The sequence below is a fragment of the Lycorma delicatula genome, chromosome 6 (assembly GCF_047948215.1).
Source record: "Lycorma delicatula isolate Av1 chromosome 6, ASM4794821v1, whole genome shotgun sequence".
Taxonomy (NCBI): Eukaryota; Metazoa; Arthropoda; class Insecta; order Hemiptera; family Fulgoridae; genus Lycorma; species Lycorma delicatula.
Window position 1 is genome coordinate 118,050,544 of NC_134460.1, and position 25,792 is coordinate 118,076,335.

At 28.4% G+C, this 25,792-nt stretch overlaps 1 protein-coding gene across 3 annotated transcripts; it reads left to right on the plus strand.

Moving 5' to 3' along the window:
- The first annotated feature begins 1,653 nt into the window (after positions 1-1,653).
- Positions 1,654-24,689, plus strand: LOC142326164 (serine/threonine-protein phosphatase CPPED1-like). Of its 3 annotated transcripts, none has more exons than XM_075368414.1 (7): positions 1,654-1,810; positions 11,770-11,853; positions 15,492-15,560; positions 16,890-17,099; positions 20,406-20,544; positions 22,589-22,908; positions 24,264-24,689. In XM_075368414.1, the coding sequence occupies exons 2-7, from the start codon at positions 11,835-11,837 to the stop codon at positions 24,488-24,490; spliced, it is 984 nt and encodes a 327-aa protein (XP_075224529.1). In that variant the 5' UTR covers positions 1,654-1,810; positions 11,770-11,834; the 3' UTR covers positions 24,491-24,689. The 3 variants fall into 3 exon arrangements, with proteins under 3 accessions (XP_075224529.1, XP_075224528.1, XP_075224530.1); XM_075368413.1 differs by lacking the exon at positions 1,654-1,810 and adding an exon at positions 2,003-2,186; XM_075368415.1 differs by lacking the exon at positions 1,654-1,810 and adding an exon at positions 2,012-2,271.
- The last annotated feature ends 1,103 nt before the right edge of the window (positions 24,690-25,792 follow it).

Below are 25,792 nucleotides of genomic sequence, written 5' to 3' on the forward strand. Positions count from 1 at the left end.
TACAGTAATTTAAGGGGGAAAGTACAATATTAACGGGATTATGTATTCATTTAAACTGAAGTGATGTTTTAATTCCTTACATTTAGATTTATGTAATTGTTTTGCAAGTTGTTTTGTTTTGAACTTATAGTCTGTTGATTTATAGTTCTGGAAGCATTATTATATGATGATAATAACAACAATAAAATTATTTTATTTAATCTAAAATCAAAAGCTATTGTTTTGGAAAGGTTTTATAGTAAACTTAAAAACATTTAATTTATAGTTATAAACAAATACTATAAATCAATCATAAATGTATGATGTTCAATTTTACTTCAAATTAATTGCCAGAAAATAATGCATTTAAAATAATTATTCTGCCTTTCAGCATCAAATGCTTAAAAGTACATTATTAACTATAGGGTCTGCTAGACCACTAAGGTTATAATACCAAAAAGTCTTTATGAAAATGGACTAAAGGATAATGGTACTAGGAGAATGAGCAACTGTGCTAAATCTCCCAAGGATTCAAACTATTATTTCACAGATCTAAGATATTTCTGTTTCTAAAACTCAACCAATGAGTTTATTCGCAAACATCAAACATGCTCAGAAAGTAACATTTGCACACAATAACAAATTACTAATTTAAGAAGTATATTTATAAAATCTATGAATTACTTACAACTATGAACTTCTTAAATTACAAACCAAACAAAAACTTTAAAATATTTATATTTTTAAAACTTGTATCGTAATGTTATCTTTTACCAAAACATGAACAACTATATATATACACACTCATGTAAACAAAATATATCACAAATCATCCTGCAACATGAAGTACGTGAATGAATCCCAGTCAGGCATGACATTTTTTATACGCTAAAGAATTCCATTTTCATATTCCACGCACAAGCTTTAAGCTTATATGACGATATCATGAAGAAAAAAGTTCTTGGCCTCTAAACATTTGAAGAACCAAAAAAATCTTATATAAACTACACAAAAAGCCAACAATGTCATAAGCTCTCAAGCACCCAATCTAACATAAACTATGTATTTTTAGATGTATGATTGGCTAGCAATTCAACATACAAATGACACTTTAAATCCACATAGAAGAGCTCAATGTATAAGATACCTAACACATAATAAGATGTAGCACACTTACTGACACAGAACGCAATACTTATGGAATATATAAAGTGAACTACTCTAACTGTACAATAAGCCTTCTACACTAACACATTGTCAACCATCTCATACACATTAGTCACAAATCCACTAACACTGACAACTACCTTTGTATTCTACTCAAATACAAAAATGATCACATTTCAACATACTTGAACATTATGAAAGATATAAACTTACAACAAACTAAATGAACGTACATAAATCAAATTCAAATTGTTTCAGAACAAATTCAAACATATGTCTGCCTAATCCAAAACAATCGCACAACTAACACTAGGGTAGAAACAGCTGTAGGATGTTCATAACAGTGGCTGAAAAAGTTTTGAATTAAGATAAACATTATTAAATATGGATTTTTTAGTAATTTAAAATGTTAAGTGTATAGAATTTTCATCGCTGATTGTCTTGAAAAAAATTCTATAATTTTTTACTAAACTTTCCACCCAAATCTAGGTGAGTGAACTGGATATGAACTATGGGGAAGGTTCCAACTCTCAGATAAAACGATTAGTCGGTAGTTTTATTCATTTCTCATTTAAATATCTGAACTCTACTGTCCTTGCTCAAGAAGTGGAGAGAGAATTTACTCCTACCATGGCTTAAAGTTGATAATTTAGTAAAACAATAGGTATGTTTGACTCCTTACATATTTTTGCGTTCGTAAAAGCTCGTAATTTATTACCTTAGACGTTGCATTAATAATAGAAGAATATGAATGTTTTGTTTTTGTAAGCTTAATTTAATGTTATTGTGATTTTTTTTGTTTAAGAGATGCGCTTTAATTATTCATCCACATTAAAGTATTTGAAAGTATTATCAAGAGACAAAGTAGTTATTATTTTGATAAGAGGGTTTATCTCCTTCACTTCCGTAGTATTTTGTTTGCGGTTTCTGAATGTTGCGTGTTTATTGTGTTTAAACGCCGATCTTGTTGCCCGCAGCTGTCTGCATAAAAAATTATTCGGTCTGGTGAATTTTAATGACGATACTACCAAAATGTAAACGTAAGAAAATTGTTTACTAAAGTCTAAATACTTTCATATTCATTTCTACAATCTCGGCAACAGTAATGACAACATGTAAATGAAGGTATTTTGTCATAAGGTTAAACTGAGTTAATTTGTTATGGAAGTTAATTATTTTGTATAATTATTGAAACAAATTAAATTGTGCAATTATTTTTGTTGTATGAATGAATATATTATTCACAGATTTCTTTCTTAGGATGTGTAAGCATTCTTAAAATTTTAGAATTATGAATACAATAACTAACTGCTACAAGTGTTCAGGGAAGTGACAGCACATGTTAAAAGACAAATGTTGCTTATCACTTTTACTTCATCCATTACCTGGGTAGTACCCAAATTTCAGTTGATTGTACGTAAGGTTAGGTTGTTGAACAGAGAATTGTTATTGCACATTAGATTTTATACTTTCAGATCGGGTTCATTGAGGAGGATGTTAATTCATTATCTGAGTATTAACTGTTATTCAATATGTGTTTTACCTTAAGTTAGTTTGTTGGACAAAGACAACATATTTACTGTTTTTAGGAATAATATTAGGTTTGTTTAGTTAATTTTGACCGATACAACTGCCTTTATGTATATGGATATGTACTCATCAAGAGATCTATTTTGAGAAAATTACAATTCATTTGAATAATTCTCCCTTTTAATCTTATTCCTGACAAAGTATAAGCATAATTTTGTACCACTGTGAAAAAAATATTTATCTTCTAGGTCTTTGGATACACCACTTCTTACAACCTTATTTTTTTTTTAACATCTGCAATATCTTGGAATACTGAAAAATGAAGGAAATAATGTAAATTGCAAATGACAAAGGTCCTATTTAAAAGATTAGCCCACAGCCCTTGCTAAGTTTTGGGTTTGTAGCTTCACTATTTCTGATTTTTCATTTTAAATTTCTCTTGTCTAATTCTTTATATGTCATCTATCAGTGATGATCTACTTAATACAAAGTAAAACAAGTTTTTCTCCTACAAATGCCCATGATTGAAATTTTCTATTACATAAAAATTTCTGAATACTTACTTTAGGTGAATATTAAATGTATTGTAAAAAACAACTTATAAAAACTTCTCTTGTTGATTGTTTTTTTTTGGCAAGATTATAAGAACAATGTAACATGTTCAAGAATAACTATCTGTTAAAGCAATCTCCCTAAAGTATTATTATCATATGTGTATAGTTGGAAATTGTTTGAAAACAATTTGAAACATTGAAAATTAGTTTAAATTATTCTTAAAACAGCAATAGCAGGCCATTTTTATTAATATAACAGGAATTATAAATTTTAAAGTATTTTCCCCTGAAAACATGCTTTGAGTGCTGCTGTGTTCTTTACCAGTATATGTTCTTTACCTAATTTTACTGTAAATACAATTGTTTCATAAGTAGTATAAATTTAGACTTTCAAATAAATTCTTTTACGGGTTGGTCTAGTGGTTAACGCGTCTTCCCAATTCAGCTGATTTGGAAGTCGAGAGTTACAGCGTTCAAGTCCTAGTAAAGCCAGTTATTTTTACACGGATTTGAATACTAGATCGTGAATACCGGTGTTCTTTGGTGGTTGGGTTTTCAATTAACCACACATCTCAGGAATGGTCAAACTGAGAATGTACAAGACTACACTTCATTTACACTCATACATATCATCCTCTGAAGAATTTTGTAAACGGTAGTTACCGGAGGCTAAACAAACAAGAAAAAAAAGAAAGATATTAAGATTAAAAATGCATTAGAGTTTTCAAAGTCTTTTCTTCTAATCAATAAAGTGATTTGTTCACTTGTGTTATTAAAAAGAATATTATCCATAGACATATATAATCCAATATTTGATTTTTAGGTTTAAAGCTGTTGATGAGATTTAATATTATTTATTAATAACTAGAACATTAATTTAATTTAGTGAGATAGTAGATTTTATTTAAAAAAAAGTTGTACAGTTTAACACCAAGCTAAGATTAAAGGAAGTTCATTACTTAGATCATTTTAATAATTTGAGTAATTGATTGACAACAGTGTAGCACTGTTGTTATTAGTCAGTGTTTGACTATTAGTATTAATGCAAGTAAAAAGTAATAATACTCTGGAAGAAAATTTGTATGTACAGTATTTTCCTGTCAGGAAACAAATATTATGGCCAGAATCATTTGTTTTTGGTAGGTTAGAGAAAAACCTACCAAAACCAAATTTTGGTAGGTTGTAAAATTCTAAAAAAGTAAAACATCATGTGGAGAAACTAGGAGCTGATAGGATAATTTAAAGAAATGTATTGTCATTAAAAAATTAAAAGCATTATGATTAGAGAGAAAATTAATTTTTAAATTAAATAAGTACTGTACAATAAGTATGGATACAATTAAAGAATAATAAGAGATTGGGAACACAAATATATAAAGAAACCCAAACTGATCTTTTCCCAGTATTCTTATTTTTTCTCTTCTATTTTATAATTCCACGTTTGTTCTTGGAGGTTTTTCCAACTACTTATCTCTTTTCATTTGACTTTGTGGATAAACTAAAATATTGAAATCTTTCTGCTTCCCTTTAGTTATTTTAAATGTATTCTTGAAAATGAACTTAAAGAATATTGTATGATACTGTACGTATATATTACTGTTATCTTTGTTCTGATTTCAGATATTGGTATTTTCATCATGTTTTTGTGATGAAAATTTTGGTACATTCAGCTTTTGATAAAGGGTCTTATTATGCTTCTGAAACCATTTTTAATTAATTGCTGAACCATTTGTAAAATTTTTCCACCAATGTATTTTAAATACAGTTAAAAGGGTTTCTTTTATGAAAATAATCGATTGATGAATTTTTAAATAATACTAATTAAAAAACATGGTGTATCTGGATCCCATTCAACGAATATGTACAGTTCTGTTCAAAATAATTCTTAACATTGGTTTCTGAATTGTAAATTATTTTGTAGTAATTTTTTATGTTTAATGTATTAACCATTATTTCATGTATTTGCAATTGAATAATTAATATGGACTTTAATCATATCTATTATGTATCTTATAATCTATTATTATATTTATAATTTATGTTATAATGACATGATCTATATAATTTATTATTCTGTTTTGACCAGAATAAAATTTATTTATTTAAAGTATAAAATACTAGATTTTTCAGAAAAATTGCAAACAGGGCAGGGATAAGAGTAAAACAGTTGTGAAATAGCAAGTATGTGAAATTCCATTGAATTTATTACACACTTATTTGAAAAACAAATATAACATATTGGATTGTATAGTTAAGTGAAATAATATTAATTAATATGAATTAGAATTTTTTTTTGTTAATATAATATTATATATATATATATGATATATATATATTCCAACCAAAGAGTTATATGAGCGAACAGACATAAACACAAGATCAGAAAATGCAGACTTAACATTCTACAGGCACATACAGCAAATGAATAACAACAGAGTTGCAAAGAGGATCTTTGATGTGGTGAATAGTTCAACCAGGAAAACCAGTTGGCATCATGAAGTAGAAGAGAACCTAAGACAAGCAGGGATAATTGGGGAAATGATGGGAAAAAGAGGAAAAGTTAGAAAAAAAAATATGAACACAAAATTTGAAGGGAACTAAGTTGTTTTTTCCTTCTTTTTCTCTTCCTAAAATCTCTGCATTCTTTGACTGTGTTCATGTTTCTTCTGTTCTGTCAACTTTGCTCCTGCTTTCCTCTTTTCTTTTGCTTCATATTTCATGTTCATAACCTTGGGAAGAGAAAAAGAAGGAGAAAAACAACTTAGGGTTACATAATCATGAAACAGTCAAGTTCAAACACTGTCCTTAAGGGCAAAAATTAATAATAAATATATTATATATATATATATATATGTATAAAACCATCACTAGATTGGTTCCATCACCATAAGTTGACCTGAGGGAGGCCCTCTGTATTGATAAAATATATATTGCTAAATGTTTTAGTTTGAGTTTGATTTTGATGAATGAATATACCAATATCTAAATTTCATTATATATATTTTTTATTAGCAATTTCAGCTCTGAATTACCAACTATCACTGTTTTACCAAGCAGAATAAATTTATTACTATTAAATATGTTTGTAACCTTCCATGGTTTAAAAATAATCTGTTTTTGCTCCATGTCTATACTGGAGTCTTCAAATGGTTATAATAAAGTTCTCTTATTACTATTAGACCAAATAATATATAATGTTTCAAATTATTACACTTAATTCTTAAGCTAATGAATTTTTATGAAATTGATTTAATTATTTTTTTAAATTATTTTTTTTGAAAAACATCAACATTTATCATTCAAAACACTAATTATTTGAAGATACATCAAGTCATTTACTTTCTGAAAATTTTTTTTCTTGAACTGTATAAGAGGCTGAAATGTGTATGTGATTCAGGAAAATTTTGTAAATTAAATAGACTTAGGAAAAAATTATACTAAATAAATTTATTTGTAACATTTAAATAGAAAAAACACAAACTTTTTCTTCCAAATCACTAAGTTTTTTTTTAACTTTTTCTTCCAAATCAGTGAGTATTTGTTGGTATTTGCAGAGAAATTATAAATTAATCTAACCAAACTTAATCTATGATCACTTCTCTCACTAACCTTTGCTCACAAGTCAAGGTTAGCAAGCAAGCCTTTTATTCAATGCCTTTCTCCTCTGAATCAATTTACGTAACTTAACGAAACATCATCATCTTCACAGCTTAATAACTAGACACAGAATGATTACAGGTGGTGACACCAATGTCTAATAATATTGTGCAATATTGTACTAAGTAACCAGACATGTTTAAACATGACCAATTAGTTTAAACATGAACAATTACTAATATGCAATATAAAAAAAAAAACCATTGTGAAGGAAAAACAGAAAAGGCTCGTTGATCTACCCTGTTGAAACCAAGCATTGTCAGTAATTTGTGGAAATGTCTGTACTTTTTGTGCAGCAAATATTTTCAGCACAATGACATATTGATCTTATCTGATTATAATCATGGGGTCATCATCATTTTTATGATAATACAAACCCTTTATGTCTTATGATGATGAAACACACTACTCAGTAATCTTGTAGCTGTGTACAGGTGCTGGTGGAGCTTTGTAAGATTCTCTTCTGTCTGAAAACAAAAATTTTGTTTATTATCGAATCTGTTAAGGTGGAAACTAGCTTCGACTGACATCCACAATTTGTTAACAAAGTTATTGTCCTTATTTAACTTTACAACCATTTGTTCACAGATGGCACATTACATGTTTGGTTTCAGTTTCTGGACAATTTGCAACTTGTACGTATGTTAAAATAAGTCTTGCTACAGTATTTTTAAAACACTTGAAGTAAGTGCAACAAACAACACAAGTAAGTTGCAACACTTGAAGTAAAAACACAGCATGACAACAAATGGAATGGTGTGAACTTCTTATGACCTCTGTTCGAACATTCTCAATATTGTCTGGTATACAAACATCCACCAGACAATATTTCATTCTTTTTCACTGCAAAACCTTTTTTCCTTAAAGTTACATATCCATGTGTTAATTCTACGTGCTGAATGTATATGATCACGGCGCTCTTAAATTAAACTGCAGGTGAAATTCTCTATGTGCAGCTTCCACATTGCCATTTTTATAAAAAGCTTTGATGGCAAAAGCATGTTGCACATCACTCTACTATCCATGACAACTAAATGGCAAGGTAGTGCGAGCTAGCTTCTGTTAATTATTCAGTATTGACTCGCACAGGCTATGAACACAAATTTAAACATTTTCTGTTTTCTTGACTCACTTTGCATAATCTTGTAGTTAATCTAAACTGAGTAGTAAGCTAGGGGAAGAATTGCAGTTGGCTCTGTAATGAATACAACGATTATGTTAAGTAAAATGCTAAGGATGCCTTGATTAGATAATTATTTTGCCCACCTAAAATTTCTCTCTAAAGTATATCATTTTTGAGACTTATTCAAAAAGTTAGAACTAGTTTTCAAGGTGCAGGAATGAGCTGTCAGATCGAGTACACTGATATATAAATAGTAAATTAAAAATGTTAAGTTATCCATTTATCATATTTATGAATCTGGAATCTTTGCAAAATAGAATAGTTATTTATTCATAAAAAATAATACTTACCACTATCTAACCAGAAACTAGACAACAGAACTATTTTTGTGTAACTCAATACAATATTTTGGCATACAAGCAAGGCCTGTATGTTGCTGCTGTTGTCATTTTTAATAAACTACTGAACTACTTAAAAAATTTTCCCACTAGTTTGTTTGAAATACAATTAAATTTTTTCTTTTGTAGAAATAGTATTGTTCTGTTAATGAATTCTTAAATAATTCTAATTTAAAAAAAAAGTAAACCCTGAATTCCCAAGGTCTCATTCAACATGTACTTCATTAAAATATACCCAAATAATTTTCTTAATGCTTTCAGAATTGTGAATTATTTTGTATTTGATTAATTTGTATTAATGTATTTTCTGTTAATTATGTGATTATATTTTATTTTAAATAATTAATATGGAATTTAATCTTGTGTATTTTATTTTATAATTTTTATTTTTTAATGCTGCTCTGATCAAAGTTTTTTATGATATATTCCTCTATCCATCTTGTCATGTACTGAAGCAGTTCCCCCTTTTAATCAATGAAGTAGTGAATCTACCATTATAGGCATGATTTGTATAATGTATTATTATCTTGTGATGTACAATAAAAAATCTATTTATAAATAAAAAATAATTCTGTCGCTGTGTAAAATATGGATGATATTACTGGCTGTATGTAAATAAAAATAGTAACTTAGACTGTTTTTATGAGTGCTGAAGCCCATTCTCAACATTCCTTTTAAGCAAATTTCAATAACGTTTTTTTTTACATTAGTTTAGAAATGATTAAAATTTTCCGTAGTCCGTATTGTTAATTCAGTGGCAGCAGGTTGAAAGCATATATTTAACTGCTCTAATATGTTCTGAAGTGTATGAACTTTTAAAAAACATAAAATTATTATAAAAAGATGCATACAATTTTTTTAACTTTGCAGGTCTACAAAAAATTCAGAATAGTGAAAATATTTATCATAATAGTTCATGACAAATAAATTCAGTAGTAAACATAATTTAAATAAATAAGTGGAAACTATATAAAAAATAAATTGTCAATCATTTTTTAACTTCCTAACCTATTTAATAAGATAACAATCAATTATCTTTCTTTTATTGGAGAGTGTTACATCTGTTCTTGCATTCACAATTTTTCCAAAAGTTATATTACTCAGAATAAATTGATTTTGCAAATTTACAAAACTGATTGGTAGAAATTCATCCAGTTTTTATTAATATATATTAAGTTTTACCAAAGTTGAGTTAAAATTTCTGATTGGCATTATAAACATTTTCATTTTTTCAATATTTATCTGGATGTTTTTTTTTTGTTAATTATGCTTGCATAAATGGTTTTTTTTTTGAGATGCCAAGTGCAAAATCAGGTCTAACACCACTTAAAACTATAACATGTGTTAAATTTAAAAAAAAATGTATTACTGAAAAAAATTTAAAGTGAATTAGATCATTCAAATGATTTTTAACAAACATTTCTAAATTTTTAAATAAAGCAATTGAGTAAAGTAATAACATCATCATTTGAGAGAATGTTTAATCAGAAAATTTTAGTGCACTCTGCCTCTTTGTAACCAGATGAAAATATTTTTTATTTTATTTTTTATAATTTGAACAGTTAATGCAAAAAAATTGTGGAGATTTTTATTTAATTTTTTTTATCTAGTATAACTATTTTATTAAATGGTTTTGGCTGTTGGCATTTACCTTCCTTTAACCCTACACTTTACAGGATGGTACTCCCAGAAACAGTTCAGATGTTATGGAATTATTCAGTTGTATGAGTGCAGTTATTCCTGTTATTAGCTTTTTTCAAATTAAATTTTATTTTTGTAAAGTAATATTATTACTACTACAGTAATAGTAATTTAACAAGAATAATTTTATAACCTTCCTGACCATTATAATGTTGGAATATTAAAGAATTATATATAATTCTTTAACTAGTCTATATAATTCTAACTAGTCTAAATTTTAGCTGTTTTTTTTCTGGTACACAAAGTTAAAAAATATGAATAACTAGGGGTTAATTCTATGTGTGTGGTTAAGAACTAAAGGTATACACGATCATGTAATTCTGTCTAGCGACTTATGTATGAGGGGATTGGTGCTATTAAATTTTTATAAAGACTGAGCATTTAATCCATAACTGCTTTATCAAGATGAGTGTAATTTGATGAAAATTTCAGTGGGTAATTTTTGGAGACCATTAATTGTGAAAAAAAATAATTTCCCTGAGTAAAATACAAAAAAATTCTCCCCATCACCAAAACAAAAAAAAAGACAGAGTAAACCATGTTGCAACTGTTTTTAGTCACCAGAACACTACCTTGACAACCCAAGTGCAGTTTAGTGATAAATTTCCCGGAATGCTTTTTATGATTGTAAGCAGTAATGTAAAAAAATAAAAATAAACGTTCAGGATGTTAAATTGTAAGGTAAAAATAAATAAATATATTTTTATTTTTGTAGATTAATATATATTTTTCATTAATTAAGGAATTAATTATTAAATAAATAAATAAATTAGAAAATAAGTAAGATATAACAGTTAATAATAATTTTCAGTTTTATTTCTAAGGGTGTATTCAATTTTAAGGTCTGTTTGTTCTTTTTTTTGTTAATGCAATTTATAATTAGAAATCAAGACTGAAGATGTTCAAAAATGAAAGATTTTTCTTGAATGGTGTGTTCTATTTTATTACTTTTATTTAACGGGTTCATTTACTAATATTTATATGTATTGTCTTTATGAATAATAACAGAATTTAATTTAATTTTATAATAAGTTAGAGTTTTTTATATCATATGTGTACGTTATTATAATCAAAATTAAAGATGATCCAAGACTGAGAAGTTCCTCTCAGTTGATATTTCCTGTTCAATTACTGTATTTATTTTGTAATTAACTTACTTTACTGATATTGTTAATCAATAGAATTTATTGAAACTATATTTAATTATTTTTAAAAGTATTTATATTTCTACAACTGTGTGCTTATTAAAATTTGAAAATGTGGAGTTGTTAGTAGAACTCGTACTACATGGATTTATATGTTAATCTGTTTTTATATTTTTCATACTCTTATGTTATTTTTTTCTGAATTTAAAAATTTCTTCATAATTTATGACCCAATGCGGCATTTAAAAAAAATGAATTCCATTTTTCTTTTTTCTTAAAAATTGTAATCTATTGTATTTAATAAGTCATTAGAATTTATTATTTGTTTGTAGAATTTTTTGTTGACAAAGTGATGAAATAATGTGTGACTGCAATTGTAACATTCTGATAAGTGGAATTATTTGATTAGTAGCGAATTATATAAACTTTGTTGATAAAATATTTTCATTACAGATGTATAATTTTTTTTTTTCATTTAAATATCTTGTTAAATAATTTTTATTTTGTTATTTCAGATATTAGTTGTTTCAGTTTTGCTGAGTTCAAGTTATTCATTTTATTAACTATCAACTTGTATAACATGAATGATTTTAATAAAGGTAAGTTAATTTGTTCTTGAAAAATTAAATAAAAGTGTTTTATTTATTATAAGATAAATTAAAAGAAGCAAACAAAAAAATTGATTGTAACTTATTTCAGATTGCTAGAAGTGCACTGATCCTGTAAAAACTGTACACTGTATCTTTATTATAACAGGACAATGGATAATTTTTGACTGGATCATTGCTTTTTAGATGTAAATCTGTTCATTTAATGTACTGCAATCCAGTTGAGGTGAACAATTATAAAAGGCTTGTAAATTATAAGTCATCAGAATTTATAATTTGTTTGTTGACAACATGATTAAATAATGTTCTGATAAGTGGAACACAACATTCTGATAACATTTTAACATTCTGATAAGTGGAACTTTTCTAGCAAAGAAACATTCAAGAGGCAGCTTTTCTATAGAAAGATTTATTGTATAAGTGAAAAAATAAAATTTATGTAAATAACTGTTAATATTTTTGTTATCATGACATTTGTTGGTGGAGATTTACCAAATTGGTTAAGGTAGTAAGAAAAATGAAGAAAATAAAATGTTGAGCAACAGATCAATGGAAACACTTTAAAGTTTGAGCAGATTTTTGTATTTTAAATAGATTAAATTACTTTTACACTTTTTTCTTTAAATTTTTCATCCTGAATTAACAGATTGCAGTGTTAATCATTTTATTTTCAGCCTAGTTTCCTCATTTTCCTGTTGCATATGGGCTATAAATTCTGGCTAGGGTTGAGATCAGGAGAGTTTTCTGGCTAGTCAGAAAAAACCTGACTACTGGTAGTAGTAGCTGTTTGAACAGATACTGTTGTCTTTCATGGATGTTTTTTGCTACTTTTAAAGAATGATAGGGAATGAGGTGTTGCTGAAACACGCAATTTCATTCTATCCACAAGAGACAGAACTCTGTTTTTCAAAATCACTATATACATTTTTTTATTTATACATTACATTATCACTATATACATTTGTAAAAATAAAACAATTTGTTCTTTCAGCAGGAAACACACCCAAAACATTTTTTATCAGATATTTCACCAGCTGAACAATGTGTTTAGGAGAAACAATTTCTCTATTTACCCTTGTTAAAAACAAACTGTGGATGTTAACTTAACACAATGAAATGCATTTCACTGAAGAAATTCTTCTACAAATATTCTTCAAAATTATAATCTTCATATTTCTTAGTCTATTGTAGTTTTAATATTTTCTGTTTTCTCTTTTTTTAATGGACATTATGCATTCTGATCTTTTCAAGCAAACTTGTTACATAGTCGAATCATTAATTTTATCATTGAAACATTTCCCTTTGCAGATCATGACTTGATTTTTAAGGATAAATAGATAAACTAGCTAGTTAGACACCATTAGTTTTTCTGCCACATATTGCCATTTTTTCTGACTTTACAACCTACATTGAGCTGCAATTTGGCATTGAGATATTGAAGAATATTCATGGAGAGTTATGATTTTAATTTGTTCTTTTTTTGATCATACATTTAAAAAATTAAATCAAATGATCAGAATAAAAATTATATAATTTGTAGCAAAACTTAAATGAAATAATAAAAAAATAAACCAAATCTAATTAAAAACTTTACAAAACACTGATATTTACCTTCACATTAGATTGTAAAAGACAAACAACTATGAGTACAGGTATTTACAAAATAACTAACAAATTGTGGTCTTGCAAAGAACAATGTGGCCAACTCAATTGAAATTTTTCTCTGCAGTGCAATGTTTCCATTAATTTGCACAGTATTATACATCATAAATTAAAATTAGAATCTGAATGTGAACAAAAACTAAATGAATTTTTTTGATTTTTCACTATCACAAAAACTGACAAAACCACACTTTCAAAATATACAGAGTACTAATCATGACAGATACTCTTCCTTATTCATATCTCAAACTTCTAACCACATACAGACTTTTAGAAACGTGTTTATAAACCACTCAACACATCCATTTCACCTGAAGACAACTTGTATGAACTCAGTAATAAAAGATGCATGTGAGACCTGAATTCATGTAACAATATCTCCTATCTCCTGTATAAAAATAAAAAAAAGTACAAACAAAATTAAACAAATCAAAAAGTACTTCATAGAAACATACATAAACAAATATATATTACAAATTTAAAGAAACATCGTACATGTAACATTACAAATAAACAAAGCAAACCACCACCCAAAACACAATGCCCCAGAAATGTACTCTATTTTAATGTAAATATTTCTATATTGTGCATAATTGTGTTCAAAGTTTTGTATTGAAAAATTAAAATCCAACTTTAAAAAATAAATGTATATATAAAAGTTGTTATTAATAACAACAATACTTATGATGTGTGAATCATCACTTTATGGAAACAATTCTTAAGTACATTATTATTAACAACACAACACCATTCATATTCTACACATACACAAGAAAGGATCACACATTTTAACACATAAATGTTATGAGATGTGTAAAATAATGTTTCATTAAATGTTGAAGTGATTCAAATTTAATTTTGTGTTTAGACCAGACCCAAAATATATATTTTCTAACTAAAAAAAAATTACTGTTTCTTTATTAATATCTAAAAAAAAAAAACAGAGTAGCAGTGTTTCACTGCTCTTCTTCTCTTCTTTCTTTTTCCTGTTTAGCCTCTGGTAACTACCGTTTAGATAATACTTCAGAGGATGAATGAGGATGATATGTATGAGTGTAAATGAAGTGTAGTCTTGTACATTCTCAGTTCGACCAATCCTGAGATGTGTGGTTAATTGAAACCCAAAGAACACCGGTATCCACGACCTAGCATTCAAATCCATGTAAAAATAACTGGCTTTACTAGGACTTGAACGCTGGAACTCTCGGCTCCCAAATCAGCTGATTTGGGAAGACGTGTTCACCACTAGACCAACCCTGTTGGTCATGTTTCACTGCTCTGGAAAAATATAAAAAGTTTGAAATGTTTTTTGATTGTAGATAAAAAAAAAATCATTTTTTTGATTTTGACAAAAAATCAATTTGGTTCACCTTGTCATTAAAACCTAATAATTTAGTACAAAGATGTGGTAACTCCTGGTTTTTACTTTTGGTTATAAATGTTTATTAACGCTTTCTGATAATGGCTATATTTTGCCTGCTTAAAATTTATTATATTTGACAGTTCATTTGAATTTTGAGAGAATAAGTTGTTCAGTTATATTAATTATGAATTCATTAAATTATACAAAATATTAATTTTTAATAGCAAACTATACAAAATTTGTGTTAAATGAATGTTTAGGTAACACCTGTTTGTTCAGTCAAGAATGATGTTAATGTGACTGAAAATGTTTTGACATTCACAGTGTAAAAGAAAAAATAAACTCAGCTTTATTAAATTAATTAATAGCTTTATTAAAAAATTAATAGTTCTGTTCTTCATTATTAATCATCATGTAAATCATTAACTTGCTTAAACTATTCATTTATTTTATTTTTAATCATTTCTACTAATTTAAAATTCATTAATTTTATATCTGTTAAAATTAATGTTTCTATTTTCAGATGAAATAATTTAAATGTGTATGATATATTTTTGCCATTGTTTGCCTTAATATTAATTTTCATTTTTAACAAATTTTTTAGATCAAAATATACAGCCTACTGAGTGGAAGATACTAACTAGCCATCATAAACATGTCTCTTTTAATGAAGGTGTGTACATTTTTTAGTGAAAATAAAAGAATTATGATTAAAAAAATATGATTTTTACAGATTATGAAAAGCTGTCCTGGGAGTTGTTACTTCCTTTCCATTTTCTGTTCCAATGTTACATTGTTAAGCAATTACTAAACTTTAAGAAACACATTCATAAGTTTTTCCTTCCTCTTTTGTATGTAATTATAAAAAAATAATAATTAATTACATGTGCATTAAGATTCTAGTGGAAGCCAAAACATTCAGAGTTTTTAGTAAAATATTTTTCATTTTATGTCTGCATTTTTATAAATTTCTGAATACTCATCTAGTAAAGAGTTTCTTGAAGTTTACCCACCTCTTCTTAAAAAGGAAGCTAATTCAGTTAACCAAACCAAGGTATAGTCTTGAGTTATAACAGTGTAGTCATTTATGTGATGTTATATAATAAAAAATAAAAAAATTGATATTATTTATTTATTTGTTAAAGATATATTTGAAGTAAGTGGAATAAATATTAGTTACTAGTAAATTTAATAGCTGTTTGTATTTATCACCTGCCAAATGAACATTTTTAAGAAAATAAAAGTTAGTCATTTTAGATACAGTGGAATATTATAGCACAAATGTTCAAGAATAAAAAAAATTTAAGGCTTAAAAAATATTAAAGTGTTTACTAACGCAATTTAAAATTGTTAATTGATTTCCTGACGAGTGAAATATGAATTAACTAAATCTACAATGCTTGTATAACAAATTTTGATCTTCAAGTGTAGTTATTATATCTATTGAAGATCACTGTGGAATTTGACTCGTAATTAATATAACTTCCCTACTTGACCATCAAAGTGGCATAAATAATTACATTTGTTAAACTATAAAATTTTATGTAATAATGAAAACATACGTTTTTTAAATAATGTATCAAATAAAATTTATTTTGATGTTATATGACTTATTTAGATTTTAATGGCTTTTTTTTGTGAAGCATTAAGTAAGTGTTTTTAATCATGCATGCCTGGTGCCAAGAATGAAAGTAGATGACAAAATAAGAAAAGTGGATGAATAAAGATGTAATGCTAGGAATAAATTATTATTATTTGAATGTTCTATATTAAATGAAAAAAATTAAAGGATTACTTTTAGAAGTATAAGAGAAAAAGTTTCTTGGTTAATGTTACTAAAAGACTTATTTCTTTAAAAAAAAAAAAAAAAAAATTGTTGGTTGCATGCATGCATCAGATATATGAATGTAATATTAATATTATATATTAACTGTTTAAATAAATTTATTATTCTAAAATAATGTTAATTGTTTTCATTAAATTCTTTTATTTCCAATTGTAGTCGTTGAGAAGCAATGGATAGGTGAATTTTATTTTGTACAAGGTGCGGACACTCAGTTTGGTTTAATAGACAGATATTTATTGAATCTTGAAGAACCAAATTGGGATAAGGAGATAGCACTTACTGAAGAGACCATTAGAAGGATCAACAAAATGAGGCCAAAACCAAACTTTCTTGTGATATGTGGTGATCTCTGTGATGCAATCCCAGGTGTGAAATTTTAGTTTTTAAGTAAATTTATTTATTTTTGATATTACAGTTTAATTTAACACACTCAGTCCACAGTTTTTCCATTTTTGTAAACAGTTTTAGAAGTTTCTTTTGATATGTAGTTATCAGTTATGTTGTCACATTCTTCCTTATGTCTTTTCAGTTCTTAAATCAGGTCCTGTTCAGCAATATCTTCAGCTTAGGGGACAATCAGAATCACAAGGAGTTATGTCTGGGATTAAGGAGCCTGGCATACATTTGCAATTGTATATTACACCAAGAAATCTCTGGATTAGATACAATAAATGGGCAGAAGTCTTGTCATGATATTGTCAACTGAGAGATTGTCACAAGTCCAGTGTTTTTTATCAAACTGGAACACAGAGAAGATTATGAATTTCTTAATAGTACTACTGTTTGTTTACAATTTCATCAAGTCTTCCATTATAAAACTGCTCATTTGTTATTGATATCCGGATTACAACTTGTTGACATCCTACCTAAACACTGGTAACTGTCAATTGAAGCTCATCCATTTTTAAACCAGTTATGCCATTCTTTAATTTGTATTGCAGTTCTTTATAAACTTTATAGTGTTGCTAAAAGTTTGCTGAATCTTATGAATCATTTCACTTCTGTATCAAGCTTTTGTCACAATTGTATGTAGAAGTTTTGTTCAAATTGTTCCATCGTTGCACAAAATGTAAATATGCAATGAGCACATCTTACGGTATTGTACATAATCTTAAGTCTCTTACACTAGCATAATGGCTGTGGTGGTATTTTAGTAATGCATTTATTCATTTTAATGAATTTTTATGCATTAAAAGTCTCCATTATGCGGTATTTATGTCTCCACTGTGTGTTAAAGGACCTGTACATGTTGTAAGCTTTTGTTTCTTCTAATGCTGCCTTTCAGTCATTGATAGAACTATTTGTGAATTTTATATTTAGATGGTGCAGTATTGATTACCCGGGTCTGATATGAATTTAAGCCTTGTAACATCAGAATTCAATTTTTAGAATTATCCAGTATGAAATAAATGATAAATGAGGAGGGTAGACAAAAATGGACCTGGTGAACAAAAGGGAAGTCAAAGGAAGAATAGGACACCATACCATAAATTTTCATGTAGGACGGATGTAACTGGTACTGCAGCAAGTGTGTTAATTCAATGTATTTTTTTGTACAAAAAAATAACTGGATACGTTTTTAACATACATCATGAACTGTATATTATGATGAATAACAATCATTCATTTACATCGTGATTTTCTGAGTTAGTTGGAATAAGGCAGTAAATATTATAAGGTAATAAATGTATTATCATATTTGTTTGCCTAAGCCTGAATACATTGGAAAAAGTGGGTATAAAGGCCAAAAAATTTCCGTAAATACATTTTTATGTAAACGTTTATTTTTACAAAAAATATTTTTAATTATTTGCCAGTTTGGTGGTCAAATTGTGAATTATTAATATAGTAATTAATCTTCCCCATCCATTCTCCTCAGCCAACTGCTTCAGTGATGGACTATACAACTTAATGTGGGCAACATTATACAGAATGTAGAAGCACAGACAAGTTAAATAGAACTACTCAAACAGCTATACATTCAGTGTGAGCAGCTAAGTTTGTATGATAATGTAACCCTAGTGGATTTGTGTGAAATAAGCTTATAACTAAATGTGCATTTAATGTTCTTACATTAATTGCACATTAAAACAATTATTAATCATGTATGAGGCATATTCATTAAGTAAGGGCTGTCGGCTTATATTTAAATATTAGCAGATCTGAACACAACTTCACACATGCAAGGCCATCTATTGGCTACTTACGAAGCCACTGCAGTTGTTGTTTTGATTCAGTAGTCGTTTGCCTGCCAGTGAATGCAGATTGCATTGTCTGGGACAATCATTTTTCCTGTCAGTTCTGAAGTGAGCACTGTGATTCGATTTTTGTGTGCAAAAGGATCTTCAGCTGAAATTCATTGGGAGTTGTGCCTCGTATATGGACCTACAGTAATGAGTGAAGGAAAGGTTAGACAGTGGTGTTGAGACTTAAATATGACCGCACAAATGTGCATGACGAAGAGCGCAGTGGCTCAGTATTCAAACCGACGAAATTGTTGAAAAAATGAACTGAAAACTGCGATGTGATTGACAATTGATGATTAGTGCTGCGGCTGATGAATTTCTGCATGTTGGCCACACCTCTATCTACATGATTGTCGCAGAAAAGCTTGGATATTACAAATTGTGTGGAAGGTAGGTACCGAAAATACTCACCGACCAACACAAAGAGCAAAGAATGTGCAGTGGACAAGCGTTTTAAGACTACTATCAACAAGATGGAGATGATTTGTTTTCCCACATTGTTATGGATGACGACATGAATATCCTACACCAACGCAGAATTGAAACAACAGTCAATGCAGTGGCGCCATTGAGTTTCCCCTAAACTGAAAAAGTTTAAGCAATCTGTGTACTCAAGTCAAAAAATGTTGGCTTCTGTTTTGTGGGTTGAAAAGGGTGTCATTTTGGTTGATTTCATGGAATGTGGATCAACAATTACAGCTAAAGTATACTGCAAAATGCTCACCAAACTGAGATGTGACAATCCAAAATCGACAACACAAGAAACTGTCGTCTGGCATAATCCTCCTTTATGACAACGCATGACCTCACACTGTTGCCTTAACCAAGAAGATTCAAGATTTTCATTGCAAAATTTTTGGCCACCCTCTGTGTAGTCCTGACTGTGCACCTAGCGACTATTTCCTCTTCTTGCATTTGAAAAATTGGCTTGGTGGATGACAGTTTGAAAACGATGAGAAACTTAAGACTGCTGTTGTCAACTGGTTCAATTCCCAGGTGGCAAACTTTTATGTAGAGAGATTAAAGAAACTGGTGCAGCGTTATAAAAAGTGCTTAGAAATGAATGGTGATTATGTGGAAAAGTGAAGTAGATATGTAATAAACTAAAACCTTTTCTCGCAGGCTAATTTCTTTTAATGACCAAACGGCCTTTAGTTTTTGAATGTGAATGTGTGAAAGCAATTCACTCATTAATTAGATCTATTAATCATTGCTAAACCATTAATTAAAAAAAAAATAGATGAAAAATTTAATTAAAATCTTAATTTTTAATTACATTATTCGTTAATTCATAATAAATTAGTGAAATGGTTTATATACTGAAATAATTTTTTCCTTTATGAATTATAACAAAGTATTTTAATCTTACAGATGTTATATTCCAGTATAAGATTTCAGTCTTTTTTAATGATTTGCTTTTAAACAGATTTGACACCAGAGTTACGTAAACAGCAGGAGATAGCATTTAAAAGTATAACTAGTAAACTGGATAGAGATATCCCTTTGGTTTGTGTCTGTGGAAATCATGATTGCGGTGACCAACCGAATTATAAAGCAGTTGAAATGTAAGCATGTCTGTTACATTATAATTAATTATTTTAATGTAGGATTTACTGATTCCAACCAATAGAAATAAAATGAATATTTGCTTTTTGTTATATTTATTCAGATTTTTACTTCTGCAAATCAGTTTTTTTATTTCTTGTCCTATTAGTTTAATTTTTGTGTAGAACTTTAAAAAATGTGTCAATAATTATGATGCTCGTAGAATCCATATCTTTTCAATTTTAAATTAACAAGCATCATTTAAATTTTAATGATCGTTACTTGGGATTTTCATTCCAAAATTTGTTTAAGGAAGTCATTATTTCTGTCATTCTATTGATCAGCAAGCCCAACCTAAGAAACTGGGGAATATACTGTTAAATATTATCATATTGAAAAATAAAATCTAGACAGCTGTAAAGAAATAAACAACAGCAATAAAAGTTTTGTTGTATTATGCACATCTAACTTTACTAAGTACAAACTTGATTAACTGATTTTCAAGTTGCTCATATCTATTTCAAAAGAAACAGATTCAGGAATCTGATGTTGATAAAGTTAGTGTTATTGGAATCAGCAGTGCAACATGAATTCAACTGAAATAATTTGAAACTAAAGTAAAATGATGGAGGACATAGATTTAAATCTATTCTATGAATTAAAATGGCAGGTGTAAGAACGGCTGTCATTTAAGTACAGTCTAGTTGAAATGCATTATGTAGTTGTAATTTCTTATTACTGTCTTGTTCACAAACTTAATACAATATTAGTGTTGTTCAGTTAAAATACTTTCCATTTGTTTATTGTGCAAAACAACACTGCTTAACATTCACAGTGATTGATAATTTTTTTTATATAAACAAAAAATATGTCAAGTCTAACATGGTTTGATCTGAAAAAACAAAACTTTTTTTTTTATCATCTCTTCAATTATCACAAGACAACATATTTATATTAACATTATTTTAAGTTTTATTAACGTTATAAAAGTTATTGCATTTAAGTATATCTTTTGGCAATCCTTATGTTCTTTTATTGTTTAGTAATGCTGTAAATATGATTGTATGCTTCTATATCTTGAATTTAAAAAGCATCAATGGAACATATAAATATGTTTCTATAATTTATTACTTTCTGGCTAATGATACAATATTGTAAATATACATAACAAGCCATTGTTTTTTATTTTACACTTATTGATCTCAACAAACAAGTCCTGGAGTTGGCTTCTACAATTCAGTAATTAAAATAGTATGGTAATTTTAAATGTACCTTAAATTTTGTTATTCTTTTTTTTTTTGTAAATTCATCTACTTAACCCAACAGTTTGGACCGATCATCGTAAATCAGCTGATTTTGAAGTCAAGACTTCTAAGATTTAAATCCTAGTAAAGGTAGTTGGTTTTAAATAGATTTGGGTATAAGATTGTGGATACCGTTGTTCTTTGCTTTTGCGGTTGGGGTTCAATTAACCACTAGTCTCAGGAGTGATCGGCGTGAGTGTGTACTAGATTATAAATTTCCATTTACTTGCCAGACTGTGTATAGTTGCCTTAGCATCATTGCAGAGTTTTATTTATGTCACTATGCTGTGTTATTCTGAGCAAATTTGCTCATTTAATAGACCCTCATTTTGAGAGCGATGCATTATTGAGGACTGTTGCTGCTATTTTGTATAAAATATTATGAAGTACTATTACCTCAGGTAAAACTTAAGTCAATTCATCTACAAACCTTTACAACGGATCATCTTTATATAAAAAAAAATATTTTAAAGAATTTGAAAACAAAAGTTTTCGTTTGCTATTGGTGAATTGTCTACAGAAGGAAAATGGTTTCTTAAAATGTTCAGATAAAACAAGGAATAAAAGTAAAAATAGAACTTAAAGTAATGTTTTAAATTAATATTTATTATTCAATTTGAAACATATTGCAATATAGTTCTGCAACCAAACAAGTTTTTGTTAAATTGTATGTGTCATAGATATTGCTATACAGTTTACTTGGGTATGTAATTTTCATTTGTTTTATTGATTTTTTTTGTAATTTATTTTGATGTTTCAGGTATCGTTCATCATTTGGTGATGACTATTTTTCATTTTGGTCAGGAGGTATATTTTTTATTGTAATCAATTCACAGTATTATGTAGATGGAACATTAATTCCTGATCTTGTTAAAGAACAAGAGGAATGGTTGGATAAACAGTTTGATCTGTATCATTCTCATTGCCAGACTAATCAAGCTGATGGTAAAGAATGTATTGGGCCAGTATTGTTTCAACATGTACCATGGTTTCTTGATGACCCTTATGATAAAAATACAGGCTACTTTGCTATTCCTTATGAAACAAGAATCACTATGTTGGATAAACTTATCAATTGTGGTAAGCAGTAATAATTACTATCACACACTTTCTTTTGTAATGCATTTGTATTTTAACACTTTTGGTTAGGTTTAATCAGCCAAATTCCCTCATTTGGGGAAATAGTAAATGGGGGAATTAGTAAGTTCCCTGAAATGGGGGAAGTAGTAAGGACTGGATCACGGGGTCCAGTCCTAAAAATGCATCTTTGATTGTAAATGTATGCTTTATTCATTTGCCTTAATTGTTTAAAGTGACTATTGTTGTTAGTTTCTAACAGCAGGCTGCTCTCAGTATCTTTTTTTTTAAAACAGTTTTCAGAAGAGTACATATTCTCAACTTATTTTATTCTTTTTTATGTCAAGTGTTAATGTTCATAAAATGCACAATTTTTTTACACTATGTTAAATTATGTGCTGATTTTGTCAGATAACTTATATGAATATTTATTTAAACAATAAATTAATTGTTTACATAGATGATTTGTAGATATTTAAAACTCTTTTTGTTAACAGAGTTTAAGACTGGATTATTTTGACACCTTACATTCTAATACTCAAAATATTTTAATGTACAAATTTGGTAAAGTCAGCTAGAAAAGTAAAGATAAAAAAAATAATATTCATTCCATTATTCCAGATATTAGCAGTTACTTTATGCTATATCTCTGGATTTGTTTTATTTTTCACAAAATGAAGGTTACTTATCTTATGGTTCTGGCAAGCAGTGTTTATTATAAGTGGTGTTTTATGTAGTCAAGAAAAATGGAGAAAAGGTACAAGAACGTTTTTTTTTGTTCACCAGATATTTTAATCATTAGGATTACCTTAACCCAATATATATTGCTGTATACTAAATGCAGAACATAATATAAGATATATATAAGATATAATATACATATTATTTACAGTACCACTAAGTATTACATCATTATTTTGTTTACACCAAACATAAATAATTATAACATTAGAAAACCCCATAATTATATTTGCTTCCTGTTACTAGGATCATCCTACACATAAGGGGTTGATGACCCATGGCTGGTCTCCCAGATTGGCAGGATATAATAACACTGAGTTGATGTACTTAACTTTAGATAAAAGTAAATAACATTTAATGTGGGATGGAGGTATTCACTGAACCCCCACTTCAATTCCATCCGATAAATCCCAGAACCTTCAGCTCATTACTACAGTAGATAAAGAAAATGATTAAAAATTGTTAACATCTTAATACATTTTGACAGTTATATGAAATGGTTTCAACACGTACCTATTCCTACAGTTGAATAGTGAATTTTAATTCATGTTTATAATGCTACACGATTAACTTGATGGTTCTGACTCTAATACTCTTTTTATTTATTATGCTTGCAGGTGTGAAGTATGTGTTTAGTGGTCATTTACATAGTAACAGTGGTGGTTCTTATAAAGGTTTAGAAGTAATTGTTACATCAGCCATAGGGGGACAAATAAAGAGAGAAGGGTCACCTGAATATAAATCAGGAGTGAGAATTGTGAAAGTCAGCAAAAATAATTTAAAACATAAATATTATGCTATTGAAGAATTACCTGTGAATGTAAATGCTTGTACTGAAGATTAATGCCTCAATACTTTACGATAATAAAGACTGTACCATGTGAATTTTTTAATATTTGTATTGTAATATGTTTATTTACAATTTCATTTTTTTAACTTTAAACTGTGAATTATATTAGCCTTTGAAAGATGTTAAATATGTAATAATTATTGATAATATTATACAGCAAAATATATTTAATTTTTCAAGTCTTTTTTCCTTATATGAGTGTCTTTAATATTTTGAGCATCAACATGTAGAGATACCATACTGAACTCTCCCAATGGGGATTCATGCAATGTTGACGAATCAAATATCTTGTTATATTTTATAATGCTGTTTTACTGATTATTTTATAATCTGTTGTCACTCGAAATGCTTTTCTCAGTGCTGCTGTGAAATAATTTATAATTATCTCACTTCATTAATTTTTAATGTGATCATATTACCTTATGGTTTCAGTATTTCTTGCAAGTGTTTAGTGTTTATCTTTGTTCTTTTATATAAAAAACATTTATTTTAATTTCTTCTTTTGAAATAGAGAAAGCTGAGTATACTACAGAATTTTTATTTTTATTTTAATAATGCAACATTACATAAAAAATATAGAGCATTGTAAAATTACATTCATAAAGTAAAAATACAAATATTCCAAAAATAATGATGTTTATTTTTCATCTTTTGATAATATTTACTTTGATAATTAAGAATAAAACTACTTCAACTTCTATTATCACTACAATCACATGTTTAGTTAACTAAAAACTTATGTTTTATTCAATGTAAATAACTAACCTGGATGGAGGGAGGCTGCCCAACTTCACATGACAGACGGGGTGCCTCAGGGCTCGGTTCTGGGGCCCCTCCTCTGGAATGTGGTGTACAATGAAGTCCTCATATTGGAGTACCCTGGAGACAGAAGTTGTGGCATATGCCAATGCCTAGTGCTCCTAGTATCAGGAGCCAATGAAGGCAATGTGGTAGAGGGGAAGTGCTGCCATTAGAGTCGCCAGTGGACAAGGACCTACGGCTGGCACTGGAGAGAACAAAAGTCCTAGTCATGGCTTGAGGGAGTTCACCCGGCCACCTGCCGGGTGAACATTGGCATCTGGGTTGGACAGGTGGAGAAGCCCAAATACCCTGGACATATGGCTCCAGGTGAAAAGAGGATTCACTGAGCATATCCAGTATGTTGTTGAGAAGGCAGGAAAATCCACAGAGGTGCTGGGTAATATAATGCCCAGGACCTCAAGGAGGTTGATAATGTAAACGACCATCACAATTGTCTTGTACGCTGTGCCAGCTTGGCTGAGGCGCCTAAAGTGG

What these genes read in the sequence shown, in the direction of transcription:
- LOC142326164 (XM_075368413.1), top strand. Translation starts at nt 2,162, where the DNA reads ATGACGATACTACCAAAATGTAAAC. An exon ending in GATACTACCAAAATGTAAAC is followed by an intron (nt 2,187 to 11,769) that starts GTAAGAAAATTG and finishes TTGTTATTTCAG; the next exon opens with ATATTAGTTGTTTCAGTTTT. An exon ending in ACATGTCTCTTTTAATGAAG is followed by an intron (nt 15,561 to 16,889) that starts GTGTGTACATTT and finishes TTCCAATTGTAG; the next exon opens with TCGTTGAGAAGCAATGGATA.